This window comes from Bos grunniens, chromosome 13, assembly GCF_055505025.1.
Source record: "Bos grunniens cultivar Pamir isolate PY7600 chromosome 13, Bosgru_T2T1.0, whole genome shotgun sequence".
NCBI lineage: Eukaryota > Metazoa > Chordata > Mammalia > Artiodactyla > Bovidae > Bos > Bos grunniens.
Genome location: NC_141177.1, coordinates 50,050,845 through 50,065,248, shown reverse-complemented (window position 1 = coordinate 50,065,248; position 14,404 = coordinate 50,050,845). Strand labels below are relative to the sequence as shown.

The 14,404-nt window shown below is 38.4% G+C and overlaps 1 protein-coding gene across 48 annotated transcripts in view; it reads left to right on the top strand.

The window, feature by feature from the left end:
• The window catches only part of ARHGAP12 (Rho GTPase activating protein 12), a 118,167-nt gene that overhangs the window by 50,913 nt on the left and 52,850 nt on the right, over positions 1–14,404 (top strand). For all 48 annotated transcript variants that reach the window (XM_086334097.1, XM_086334086.1, XM_086334092.1 and 45 more), the window contains one exon: positions 9,609–9,872. In XM_086334097.1, the coding sequence (XP_086190223.1) occupies positions 9,609–9,872 (264 nt within the window). The remainder of the gene's footprint in view (positions 1–9,608; positions 9,873–14,404) is intronic.

Below are 14,404 nucleotides of genomic sequence, written 5' to 3'. Positions count from 1 at the left end.
GGAGAAGACTGGAGTGGGTTGCCATTTCCTTCTCCAGGGGATCTTCCTGACCCAGAGATTGAACCTGCATCTCCTGTGTCTCCTACATTGCCAGATAGATTCTTTACCTGCTGAGCCATCTGGCTCATTATTCATTTTTAAGTGATAGTTAAATAAGTGAGTCACAGAAAATATCAGTATACTGTTGAGAGCCTGAGATCTCAATGCTGACATGCTTTCGTCTCTTCAACTTGCAAGTTTTTGTGTTAAAAAATTATTAAAGGGTAATATATTCCTCCCCCCTCCAAATTTGACTTTTAAGGGAGAAGATTGTCTATTGAAAAGTCAGATTTTTCAGTTTAAAATTGATACAAAGTTTTCAGTTGTGAAACTAAAATTTCACTTCTATTTTAACTGAATATTGGCTTGTTGACAATTTTTTTTTTCTTTTTGTCCTCATTCTGCTAACTGGCCCTAATGTTATTAGCAATTATGGTAAAGCAGAGTTTAAACAGGTAAATTACCGAAGGCAGTAAATGTCATTTTCCACATGAATTAAATAGAATTTAAAAAGTAATTAAAATTCTATTTTGGAGTCTGATGCTTTGGTAAATGTATTTTTCCTCCCATAAATCTAAATATAAAGGTATGATTATAGGTTGCAGGGACTTATACTGATTATTCAGTAATATAAATCAGCATTTATGGTAAGGTAGATATAATACTTAATACTGAAGTGTTAGTACAGAGTAGCATAGCTCTTACTAGTTAAGAAACAAGAGGTATAGCTAATATGTATTCTGTTCTCTAAAATTTATTTTACAAGCAGTTATTGAGCTAATGTCAAAGAGGACAACTTTCAGTATTTTTGCTATTAAAGTAAGGATTTAGGCACAATTGAAGTTTAAAGTTACCTTCTTTGTATGTGGTTCCCCAATTTTTCCTTTCTGTGGATAGTGGGAAGACTGTTTTCATCTGTGTATGGATAAAAGTGGAACAGGCCAGATCTTTTTTTAAATACCAAATTGGGTCATGTGCAGAGATACTGGTCCCAGTTCAGTTGTTAATTAATGACAGGTATGACCCATAAAATTAACTTTGTTTCTTTGTTCTCCTTTTGAAGTTTTTTTTTTTTTTTTGTATGAAAAATCCACTTATTTTTGTTGGTGGCAATCCATGAACAGTTCATGTTTGTTCACTTTAATCGTATAATAAGTTATATATTTGAAAACTGATTTTTCATTCATATATTGGAAGTACTTCTTATTTCCTTTGAATTGTATGCTGAGTAAGAAGTGATTGGTGGTATAGACTTTAAGAATTGTCTTTTAACTTTTTATATATATATATATATATATTATATATGCTGCTAAGTCGCTTCAGTCATGTCTGACTCTGTGCGACCCAATAGACGGCAGCCCATGAGGCTTCCCCGTCCCTGGGATTCTCCAGGCAAGAACACTGGAGTGGGTTGCCATTTCCTTCTCCAATGCATGAAAGTGAAAAGTGAAAGTGAAGTCACTCAGTCGTGTCCGACTCTTAGCGACCCCATGGACTACAGCCCACCAGGCCCTCCGTCCATGGGATTTTCCAGGCAAGAGTACTGGAGTGGGGTGCCATTGCCTTCTCCATATATATATTTTGCTGGCCCAGACAGTAAAGAATCTGCCTGCAATGCAGGAGACCCAGGTTTGATCCCTGGGTTGGGAAGATGCCCTGGAGAATGGAATGGCAACCCACTTCAGTATTCTTACCCAGAGAATTCCATGGACAGAGGATCCTGGTGGGCTACCTACAGTCCTTGGGGTCCCAGAGAGTTGGACACAGTTGAGTGACTAACACTTTCACTTTTTTCATAGTTCAAGCATATTGGACCAGGGAACTGGTTTGCCATAAGTCCATTTAGAAAGATTGAGTATCTTCTGAACAATAGTGCACATAAAAATCACAAAGCATACTTAAAATTAGAGATTCTCCCCCCCCCCGCCCCCGCACCCCCCACCCACCCGCCAAACACTTTTTTCCTTTCCCTCCCTTCTTAGTTTTTTCTTTTTCCCGTCACTACCATGTGTTTGGAGCTGATGTGATGAGTCTGTGTATAAACTCACTATAACTTTTTTTTGGCCCTGCTGCACGGCATGTGGGATCTTAGTTCTCTGACTAGAGATAGAATCTGTGCCCCTGCATTGGAAGCATGAAGTCTTAATCCCTGGATTACCAGGGAATTCCCAAGAAAACCAATTTTTTAAAATTGTAACTTTTGAATTTTTTCCTCCAATTTTATTGAGATATTGTTAACATATGGTACTGTATATGTTTAAGGGTATATATTATAATGATTTGGTTTACATACATCATGAGGTGATTATCACAGTAAGTTTAATGAACATCCATCTTCTCATACAGATACAAAATTAAACAAATAGAAGAAAATTGGTTTTTTGTGATGAGAACTTAGAATTTACTCTCTTTCATATAAAACATGCAGCACTATTATATTTATCATGTTGTACAGTGCATTCCTAGTACTTCTTTATCTTACAGCTTTTGACCACCTTCATCCAATTTCCTCTGCCTCTGGCAGCCACAAATCTGATCTCTTTCACTGAGTTTGTTTGTTTGAAGTGTAATTGACCTACAACAATTCATTAGGTCCTGTTACACAACATACTGACTTAGTATTTCTGTCTTTTCTTTCCTTGTGACTTTCTGGCTGTCTTTGTTGCTGTGTTTGAATTCTTTTCTCTTTTCTATGTGTACTATTGTAGATTTTTGGTTTTGTGGTTACCGTGAAGTTTATATCTGTCTGTCTGTAAATGATTATTTCAAGTTGCTGATCTCTAAACACATTTTAACAACCCTGCATTTTTACTCCCCACTCTACCACATTTACTGTTTTTGACATCATATTTTACACCTTTTCCTGTTTTGTATCACTTATTGTGAATATAGATGGTTTTACTACTTTTGTCTTTTAACTTTCCTATGAGGTTGATTTACTTCCTTTCCTGGATATTTGCCTTTACCTTTCATAATTTTCATGTTTCTGGTTGTAACCTTTTTTGCTTAAGAGAAGTCCCTTTAACATTTCTTCTAAAGCTGATTTGGTACTGAACTCTTCCCTTTTGCTTGTCTGTAAAAGTTTCAATCTCTGCATTAGATCTGAGTGAAAGCCTTGTCAGAGACCCATAATGTTTATTAACTTTTTTTTTCTTCATACTTTAAAATTTTAAGTTGGAAGTGAAATGCACATTTCTATTTTGCTTTTCTGATTAACCTCATAAAAATTTTTTTGTCGTATTCAGAAACCATTAACATTTCATTGCTTTTATGGTATTGCCTCGTATGTTAGGTCATTATTTACTTAACCTTCTGTTGTTGGACATTTAGATTGTGTCTCATTTATTTCTGATAAATAACATTGGAATAAACATCTTTGCAGGAAATTTTTTTCTATGTGTAGATTTTTTTATCTCCCCTTTTTCCTGAAAATATTTTTAAAAGCTTTTGAAACATACTGTCAAAATGTTTTCCAGAAGGATTCAGCTGGCTAAAATCACCAGCAATAAACTGGAGTTAACATTCATCTTCACCAGCATTATGTTCATTTAAAAACCCATACCCATAGTTTTGGTTCACCAGGAAAAAATGGTATGTAATTATGGAACCATCCCTTGTTGTAGTCAGTACATGTTTTGTGTACATGTAAGCATAAATTTGGTACTTCATTCTAAGTATTTTTTCTACCAAGAATTTAAATTTTCAAGAGTTCTTGAGGAAACTTGTTAGTGATCAATGAGTGGTAGTTCCCTTGAATTTTTCTGTCGTTTAAACAGTTGGTAATAAACAGGGACAGTGTCTTTTTTGCCACGATCGGAATATTAAAAACACTGAGCCCTCTTCTGTTCTCTTTCTATACATTTTGGAAATTGAAGGTTTAAGTTGATCTTAAGTTTGTACTCAATCGTTCAGTCGTGTCCAACTCTTTGAGACCCTATGGGCTGTAGCCCACCAGGCTCCTCTGTCAGTAGGATTTGCAGGCAAGAGTACTGGAGTGGGTTGTCATTTCCTTCTTCAGGTCTAAGTTTGGAGTTAGTTTGTTAGAAAAACAAAGTTTTTATTTCTGCTGAAACTATTTGTAACAGCAAATGAACGACATTTCAAATGAACATCTGTCCAAACATTTAGTGGTAAATTAGAGTGTGAAATATTGAAGTTTTACCATTTGTCCATTGTCAATAAACCTCTTCTAATTGTGTGATCTACTTAGATTGCTGTTACATCTCTTGATTTCAGACATAACTCTTGTCTCTGTTTCTTGGTTTATCAGGTTTGAAGATTCTCTGATTTAAAAAAATTGGGGTCTATACTTTTCTCCTTTTCCTTTCTCCTCAATGTTTGATATTTATGTATTTTCTTTCTTTCTTTAAAAATATTTATTTTTGTTTAATTATTATTTATTTGGTTGTGCCAGGTCTTAATTTTGACATGTGGGGTCTTTTAGTTGTGGTGTGTAAACTCTTCAGTTGTGGCATGTGGCACCTAGTTCCCTGACCAGGATTTGAACCCAGACCCCCTGCATTGGGAGTGCAGAGTCTTAGCCACTTGAACTACCAGGGAACCCCAATTTATATGTTTTCATTTCTTGTATTATTTCATTTGTTACCTTAAGTGGTAATTGTGAGCCTGTATCTCTGTTGTGTTACTAAGATTCCTAGACTCTTGGTTTCCCCTTGAGTTCTGGAAACTGCCTCCAAGCGGAAGTGCTGGGGGGCGGTTGGTGCTTGTCCTTCGTTTCTTCTCTTAGGGATCGTAGTTCTGAGCTGCTTGTTCTGTGGTATAAGGCCTGAAAATACTCGTTTCCTATATTTTATTTACTTTTCTAGTTGTTCATGGCAGGAACATAATTTTGGATCCTCCTGGCTGGAAGCTGGTGTCTTTTAATGGCTTCTTAACTCCTGAATCTAGTGTTTGCTTCATGGCCCTTGTATTGAAGTCTTCAGAGGGAAGCTAGTTCCTTTTCTTTTTAAATACCATCTTTTCCTGTGAGGCTGCCTATTTCTGACTTTCTGTTTCCTTTACTGGATCCTCCTACTTTGCTTGGTACCTTATTAATTGCATCGGTAATTGTAATATTACCACCAAAAGTCACCTTTGCCAGACCCCATGCTAACTTGATACCTGTGTTTTCATTTTAATTCATAAAGCAACTGCTTAGTATTCTCTAGGGGTCTGTGTTACCCCTTCTTTCCTTCTGTGTATTCTCAAGTTTGGGGCCCCATCTGTTTGCTGATGACTTTTATATTTTTAGCACTGATTTCTGTACTGAGCTCTCAATCTGTCTACCTGATAGTCTGAGCATTTCCACCCAGACTTTTAAAAGGAGTACTGACCTACTGCAGTGTAAGTGGAACTCCTCTGTCTTTCTGTGTCCTATTCTTCATCTCAGTGTTATTTAACCCATGGTTAAACACACACCAAAAAACAAGCTTCCCACAGACAGACATACACTCTGCACGTTAATTTGACTTTCTAATCTCTTCTTGCACCTAGCCCTGCTTCTCCATTCCTGCTCTCCTTGTGTCGTTGCAGTTCTCATCTTCGGTCTGTTACTGACCTCCTAACTCATCGCTGCCTCTAGTTGTGTTCATCTAAAATCTGCAGTATTTCTAAATTTTAAATCAGAATGTGCTTCCTGGCTTAACTTGTCCAGTAATTCCTTAAATGCTGCTGGGCGACATCTGCCTTTGAACACAACACACAAATCTCCTTGTTAGACGTTCGCTTCTCTTACATCTTTCTTGTGTTGTTCCTATCACCTGCCCTCTCAGGCGGCATCCTCCCCGACCACACCATGCTTTTTTTTATATGTTTGTTCTTGCGGCTTCCTGTATCCACAGCTTTGACTTGGCTAATACTTCCGTGTTCATTTTTGAGGCTTATTCCCTTGTTTCCAGGCCTGTTCATTTTTTGCTCCCACACTCTCCCACGTGTAGCTCTAACAGTATGTCTGTTATGCATTTAAAGGATCTTTGTTTCACTTTCTTTTACTATATTAGAGGTCCTAGAAGACAAGACATTTTAAAACTCATATTTGTAACCTTTGCACTGCGGAATGCTTGACTGTCAGTCCACTTTTAGATAGTTCCTGTCTTAAATGACGACATGATTATCCATCCTTTTCCCTAATAGAAATGTGGATGTTTTCCTGGTCACCTATCTTTATCACATGTAACCAGCTCCGAGTTTCTCAGTTCTGCTTTTACTGGGGTATATGTGTTTGCATTCTTTTGTTCACTTGTTTGTTCACTTGTTCATTCAGTAAATTTCCCTCAGGGCTACTGCCTGTAAGACTGTGAACTAACTATAATGCATGCCAAACATTGCATTGAATTTGTAGAATTTATAGATTAATTTTTGGAGGAGTAACATGTAAGTATTAATATAATTTTGGGTACCTGAGGAAAGTTTTATAAGTATTCCTCTTTTTTTTTTTTAAAGCTTACTTGTAAGTGTTTTAACACTTCTCTTAGTGTAGATGAGATTTTAAAAATTCTGTTGTATTTTCTAATTTGTCATTGTTCATCTGTTGGGAACTGACCAAATGATCATCTTATCTGGCCAACTTACTCACCTTCTTGGTACTTTTCATAGGCTTAGGTTTTCAAATATTGGTTACATCAGTGACAAATATCAGGGTTGTTTTCCTTCGAGTACTTAGGAGTTCACTTTTTTTTTTGCATCTTAGTACATTTCCTATCTTAGTACATTTGTTGAATAAAAACAGTGATATTTGGCATCCTGGAATTATTCTGGACTTTAATGAAAATGCTACTTTCTTAGCAGTACCTTGCTGAGTATGATGTTTATTTTGAATAATTTGTAGTCATTTTAAGGAGGCATCACCTGTTCACTTGCTAAGAGTTTTATCCTTAATCCATGTTGAATTTTATCAGTAACTTGGTTGGCATCGGTGGTGATCAAGTCAATATATTAATGTAAAGAATTACAGTAATAGATTTTCTGAAGACAGATCCTCAACATTTCTGCTTTTTCCTGATTTATTTAATGCAGTGCTAGATTTGAATGCTAATGGTTTATTGAGTATATTTTCATTTCCATTTGTAAGTAAGATTGGTTTATACTTTTATTTCACTTAGTTCTCTGCTTTTGTTTCAGAATTATGCTAGCATTATAAACTTTTTAAAGCATTTCACTTTTTTTAGATTGGAAAAACTGAAGTGTCTAAATAGAAGTTAGTTAATTAGTTATTTCTTAAAGCTGTAGTAGCATGTGTTGTAAAATCATTTAGAAAATGGCTATTTCTTGGCATCTTTATTTCCCCAAGTTTAGTAAAGTACCAGGGGCAAAGAGCTTCTTTAACTCTTGTTGAATTCTCTAGGTAAGTTCCTAGGAAATGATTTACTATGTAGAATTGTTTGTTATATTAACAGAGTTTGTTTTAGTCAGAGAAGCATTGTTACCCTGGCTAATTCAACAGGATATGAAATTAGTCTGGAAATGAAATACATGGAAATCTGTCTTCATGGATAGATTTTCTTCATAGAAAGATACTGTTTGGTGATAGTCTAAATTCAGAGCTGACCTTTATAGGAAAATGGTCTCATTAGTATCACTTAATAGAGTATTTGCATAATTACCATGTGTAAAAAGACCAAAGGTAACCATTTTATAAATGTATTCATGTCTTGGGTTATTTTTACTATTTTCTTTTTTTTAAAGCTTATTCTGTGATTTAGAGTCATTATAATTAATTTATAAGTAAATGATATTTTAGAAGTTAAAAAGCTTTAATTTCAATAAAATTGATTTGGTGTATACATTCACATTTCCCCCTTTTAAAAAAATTCAGTGTTTTCAGATATTCATAAAACTCTGGTATATTGTAGAAGTAATGGGACATCTGAGTGGTTCTCAGATTAATATAGCAAAGCAGTGGTTCTCAACCAGGGGCATTGATGTCCCCATAGAACATTTGGCCGCATCTGGAGACTCTTTAATGGTCACGGTGGGAAGAAACCGCTGTCATTGAGTAGGTGGAGGCCGGAGGTGCTAGTGGACATAATGTACTGCACAGGATAGCCCCCTATAAAAAAGGATCTGTCCCCAAATGTTAGTGATGCCAAGGCTGAGAAACTCTGTTGTAAAAAGAAGCTAATATACACAAACACCCAACATAAAAATGTGTTCTTAGATGTGTGCTTATTCTTTCAGCATCTATAACTGTTAGTACAGTTTGCTGCTGCTGCTGCTGCTAAGTTGCTTCAGTCGTGTCCGACTCTGTGCAACCCCATAGATGGCAGCCCACCAGGCTCCCCTGTCCCTGGGATTCTCCAGGCAAGAACACAGGAATGGGTTGCCATTTCCTTTTCCAATGCGTGAAAGTGAAAGTGAAGTCGCTCAGTGTGTCCGACTCTTAGTGACCTCATGGACTACAGCCTACCAGGCTCCTCCATCCATGGGATTTTCCAGGCAAGAGTACTGGAGTGGGGTACCATTGCCTTCTCCGTAGTACAGTTTACAAGGTCCTTATGCAAAGTGTGTGAAGAGTATTCTGCTCTTGACTGACATCTAGTGAGACATTTACAAATAAATGTAAAACTGAAAGTTGAAATTAAATAAGCGTGTAAATCAGAGTTACAGCTAGTTGTTTTTTCTGCTCTTAGGAATTTCACATATAAATAAACTAAGAAGAGAGTAAAGATTTGTTTAGGGCTACTGAGAAACAGGCTTCCCAGGTGGCTCAGTGGTAAAGAATCCGCCTGCCAATGCAGGAGATACAAGAAACGCAGGTTGGATCCCTGAGTTGGGAACATTAGTTGGAAAAAGGAAATAGCAACCCAGTCCAATATTCTTGCCTGAAAAATCCCATGGACAGAGGAACCTTGCAAGCTACAGTCCATAAGGTCAAAAAGAGCCGGGCACAACTGAGCGACTGAGCACACACACGCACACACGCACACACACACACTGAGAAATTATAACTGGGAAGGAGTAGTATGTGGTAAATTCTTGGCTGAAGTACTACTATATCTCCTTTATCTTTTACTTATATTCTTGATTTAATATTAGAGCTTAGGATATAAAATTTTTTTATAGTTTTCTGAGTAAGTGCTGACTTCTGTGTAAGACGTTTTGTATTTTAAAAATTGCTTTAAAATTGTGGAGTTTTAGAGCCAGTGGAGACCTAAGTGGTTTAATCCAATTTCTTCACTTACAGAGATTAAACAGTTCTGTTTCATAGAGATGAAGCGATCTAGTCTGTGGTTTTGCAGCTTGTCAGGCCAGATCTTAAACTGGAGCCCGCCGCTCCCAGCTGCTAGTTGAGTGTGCTCTCAGGGTGAGGGGCAGTAACTAAGTACACTTTGGGTTCTTCTGAAAGCTTTTATGTTTGTTTTTCAAACTATGAATATTAAAACTGTTAAATTCTTATTTTTTCAAACTATGAACGTTAAAACTTAAATTCTCATTTCCTTTAATATATATACACACCTCCATATATGTTTTAAAATGAATTTGCATTTATGTTTATAAATCTCATGTTTTATTTAATTTTTATTTATAAGCATTATACATGTGTAAACATGGGTATTTCAAATCTTTCATAGGCAACGACACCTCCAAATCAAGGGCGACCTGATTCTCCTGTCTACGCTAACCTGCAAGAACTGAAGATATCCCAGTCGGCTCTTCCCCCGCTCCCCGGAAGCCCAGCAATTCAGATTAATGGAGAATGGGAAACTCATAAAGATAGTTCAGGGCGTTGTTATTACTATAACAGAGGTACACAGGAAAGAACTTGGAAACCCCCTCGTTGGACTCGAGATACGAACACAAGCAAAGGAGATTCCCAGAGTCCAGGGGATCAAGAGGTATGAGGAGCTAGGGGGTCAACCAGTGAGTTACGGAGCTTTTTCTCTTTTCGTTCCTCAGAGAAGTAAATAGGTTTGCTTCTAACCTTTGAAATCTCTAAGATACTAAATCTTCTTTCCAAGTTTTATCATATTACTGCTTGTTGCTTCCTAGTGTGTAGATAGTAGACGGCAGCTAGCCCTGTGGCATGCTTACTTGTCTAGAGTTAACTGGATTAATGTTGCCTATTACCCTTGGTTTCCCTCACATGCTAGAAGATACTAATCCAGTCATTGTCATTGCCAAAACAGTTACGATTTTTTAGAAAAAGAAGGGAAGAAAATATGTGATGTGATTTAGCCAAACAAAAACCCAGTTATTTGATGCTTTTCTTTATGATTTGATGGGACTGGCAAGATACTTCTCAGTTTTTGTTAGAGGTACAAGATCACTTTTTATGTCTGTGTAGGGGAAATAAGTATAATACAAGTCCTTTGCTACAGGCTGAACATCCTCTAAGTCTGACAGTTCACTCTAAAAACATTATTTCTTGATTGGCTGGTTGTTTTCTGTTTTTTTGGCCATGCCATGTAGCTTGTGGAATCTTAGTTCCCCTACCAGGGATCGAATCTGTGCGCCTGCAGTGGAAGTGTGGATCTTAACCACTGAACTACCAGGGAAGTCCCTAAAATCGTCATTTTCTCTGACAAGTGTCCATTACCATTTCCCCAACCTTGGTTTCATAGACACACACACAGACACACATACTCAGTGCAACACACACACACACCCCTGGAGGGCGGTGCAACACACACACACACACACACACACACACACACACCTACCCACCCATCCACACACACACACCCACCCCCCCATACACACACACACCCACCCACCCACCCCTCTACACACACACATACCCACACACACCCACACACACCCACACCCCCTCTATCCCCTGATCCCCCCGGGCTGGGACTGCAGATGTGCAGAGAAGCCTGGGTAGGATGGATGGCACGGAGTTACATCCCGCTGTATGGTAGACGGCAGCGCCTGCACACACACAGGACTCCTGCTCTTAGAGCAGCTGACTTGTACAGCAGAAACAGAACTCCAGCTAGGTAGGAGCTGGAGGAATCAGGCAACACATCCTGTGTAAGGCAGAGTCTAAGAGCTTTGTATAGTTAATAACCCCTCCTCTTGTCCTATTTTTCAGTTGGTTATTTATAGCTATGCTTTGGTGGTAGCTTGTATTAATACTTTCAGAGTTGAGGAATGAGGTAGAGGGTTAGTGAGAAATTGTTCATGCGTTACTATAATAAGAAAAGTGTTAGGGAAGTGATTTGAATTTGTGTGTCTAGAAAGATTTGAAAGTAAGTTGTCCTGCGTGTCCATAATAAAGTAAAGTCTTATCATTTGGAAGAATTAGGGAAATGGCTAAATTATAGAATAAAGGGATTTAAAGTATACACGGAAACTTGAATAATAGCCTTTCTTAGGTTTCTGTTACGCTTCAGAGACTAGATGGGAGTGATCTGTAAATTGCAGTCTGAGCTCACACCTCTACTCTCTGCACATATTGTGTAAAAATAGATGTTTCCAGAGTGGCCAGGGCACACCTTCCAGTAACTTCTTGAGAAAGGTTGCATATGGAGGTAAAACAGACCGTGTGTGTGAAAATGTTGACACTGTATTCTCACATTTACTTGAGAGTTTGCCTGAGAGCAGAATTCTAGGTTGGAGATCATTTTTTCTCACAATTGCGAGGCATTTTGAACTTGACTTTATGGTGATCTTGGTCAACTGCATGTTGGATGTCTCCAGTGTTGAAACCATGAGGTCTTCCCTTTCAGACTGACCAGTCTGCAGAAGTCAGAACACTGGCCAGTAAGAGCTGCCCAGGGTGTTGGTAGCAGCATTTATTTCACACACAGCCCATTAGTCTCCCCTCTTTCTGTCTGGTACCCGTGTTCCAGTTGTGCCTGTTGTTTCCCAGCTCAGAATTTCTCTTGAGAGGGAATCAGTCCCTGTGCTTCTGCTGCAGGAACGGAGGGTGCACACTGGTGGCCCGGCATGAGAAGGGGATCCTGGCTATCTCAGTCCTCAGTTTAGTACCTCGGTTCCAGGAGGAACCCGAGCCATTTGAAGACGTTGCTGTGTAAACTTGGTGGATTTCATCTTTCCTCCTCAGTGCCACCCCAACCCCCACCCGTTTAGATTCTGCTTGCTTTGTGGATAATTTAGGTTTTTGTTCATCTGCTTCTCAGCCTCCAGAGTTCTATGGCTCTTGTGTCTTTCTGTGTTCTCCCTGTTCTTGGGGGTTCAGATCTTTTTGAGCTTATTTCAGTACTGTTACCTTATTGGGGTTCAAGTGGGAGCAAGCTTCTCTTTCATTCTAACTCACAAGCTTGTTATTTTAGTGGTTGCCCTAGAACAGTGGTTCTCACCTAGGGCAGTTTTGTCTGCAGGGAACATTAGGCAGTGTCTGGGGATGTTCTGAGTTGTTACAGCTCAGGAAGGGTTACCAGTGTCTCGTGGGTAGAGGCCAGAGAAACTATTGTGCATCCTGTGATTCACAGGACAGCTCCCACCATGAGGAATAATCTGGCCCTGACTGTCTGTGCTGCTGCTGCTAAGAACGCTACCTTAGAAGCTGTAACCAGCGTATGTGTCAGCGTCTACAATTAATCAGCATCTGCTTGCTCCTTGAAACCCTCCAAGAACTCTTTAAGTGCTGTGGGGCTCTTTGTTGTTGTTTATTTCCATTTTCTAGTCCCCTTTGCCCCCCACGACTGTGGTACATTTGTTGTTTAGTGACTAATTCATGTCCAGCTCTTTGGTGATCCCATGGACAGTAGCCCACTAAGCTCCTCTGTCCATGGGTTTTTCTCTCGGCAAGAATACTGGAGTAGGTTGCCATTTCCTTCTTCAGGGGATCTTCCCAGCCCAGGGATTAAACCCATGCCTCCTGCTTGGCAGGTGGGTTCTTTACCACTGAGCCACCAGGGAATCCCCACTGTTGTACATGGGGGCTTAAAATTAATCCTCATATTTACCACTTTCTTTTTGAGATTTCTTAGGCAGATTACATTCTCTTGAATAATTTTTTTACTGCCTTAAGTACATATCCATACCTTTAAGTTTCCTTGGTGAGCCTCCATTAGTGATAGAGTCTTGGTTTTCATTTGCCTGGAAATTTATTTTTCATTATTTTTCAAGACTGTCTTTACTGGTACACATTTCTAAGGTGATTGTTTGCTTTTTGTTTTTTTCCCAGTTCCTTGAGACTTACTCTCATGTTTTCAGGCTTCTGTTATTAATATGCACAATTCAGTCTATAGGTCTCTTCTTGCAGGAGGCTTTGAGGACCTTGTGCCTGTAATTTCACTGTGATGTGATTAGGTGAAGTTATCTTTTTTTATTTCCTGCCCAGGCTTTGTTGGGAATCCCAAATTTAAGGAGTTTCTACCTTTGATTAGCTCTGGAAAATTCCTGTATATCTATATGCATTATCTATATACAGCTCCTGTCTCATTTTCTCTTTCCTCTCATTTTGGGACTTTGATTAGATAAATGTTTAATCTGCTTACTCCGTTAGTCCTGTTTCTGGATTTCCGTTATACTTAACATTTTATTGCTGTCCCTCTCCGTGCTTTGTCTTCAGTCATTTTCAAGTTAGGCTCCTGTTTGCTGTTTCTCTCTTCATCGTGTGTGTTTATGTGATATTAAACCAACCCTTGAACTTAAAAGAAGTGTTATTTTTAATTTGTTTGGGGGAGCTACCCATGTTACTAGTTTGAAAATTGTGAAACATACAGAAAAGTGGAAAGAATAGCACCTTGAGCCCCTGTATACTCGGCACCCTTCATCTGGTGTACAAGTTGTTACCACTTCACCACATTTGCCTGGTTTCTTTCTTCTTTACTGGACTGGGTCTTCGTTGCTTCACACGGGCTTTCTCTAGTTGCGGTGAGCAGGGGCTACTGTCTAGTTGCGGTGTGCAGGCTTCTCACTGCGGTGGCTTCTCTGCGGAGCTTGGACTCTAGGGCGCGTGGACTTCAAGAGTTGCACACATTTCTTTCTACCTCCTTTCACCCTTCTATCTCCACTAATTATTTTAATCTGAATCATTTGTCCAGACAATGTAATGTTTTATTCTCTAAGTATAAGGACTTTTTCCAGTAAAACAAATTGAAAACATTGAAAAATGCATTTATCACATCCAAGAAATTTAATATCTGAATATTATTTAATACAAAGTTAATATTCAGTGTTTCTCACTGGTTAGTTAATATCCTTTATGTTTTTTATTCCTGCAGTAAAGGATCCAGTGAATGATCGTATATTGCATTTATTTGTCATATTTTTCTTGGATCTTATTTTCTACTTTATTTTTGATAATTTCAGTATATAAAGGCTTTAAGAGTCTGAATATGCTGTTTTTCTGCTGACTCTCACTCATGCTGTTTGATTCATGTCGTGTGTGTATGTTTTAATGTGAGATGATAGTTGTTGGAAATCATAGATAACAAATCTTAAATGCTGACTT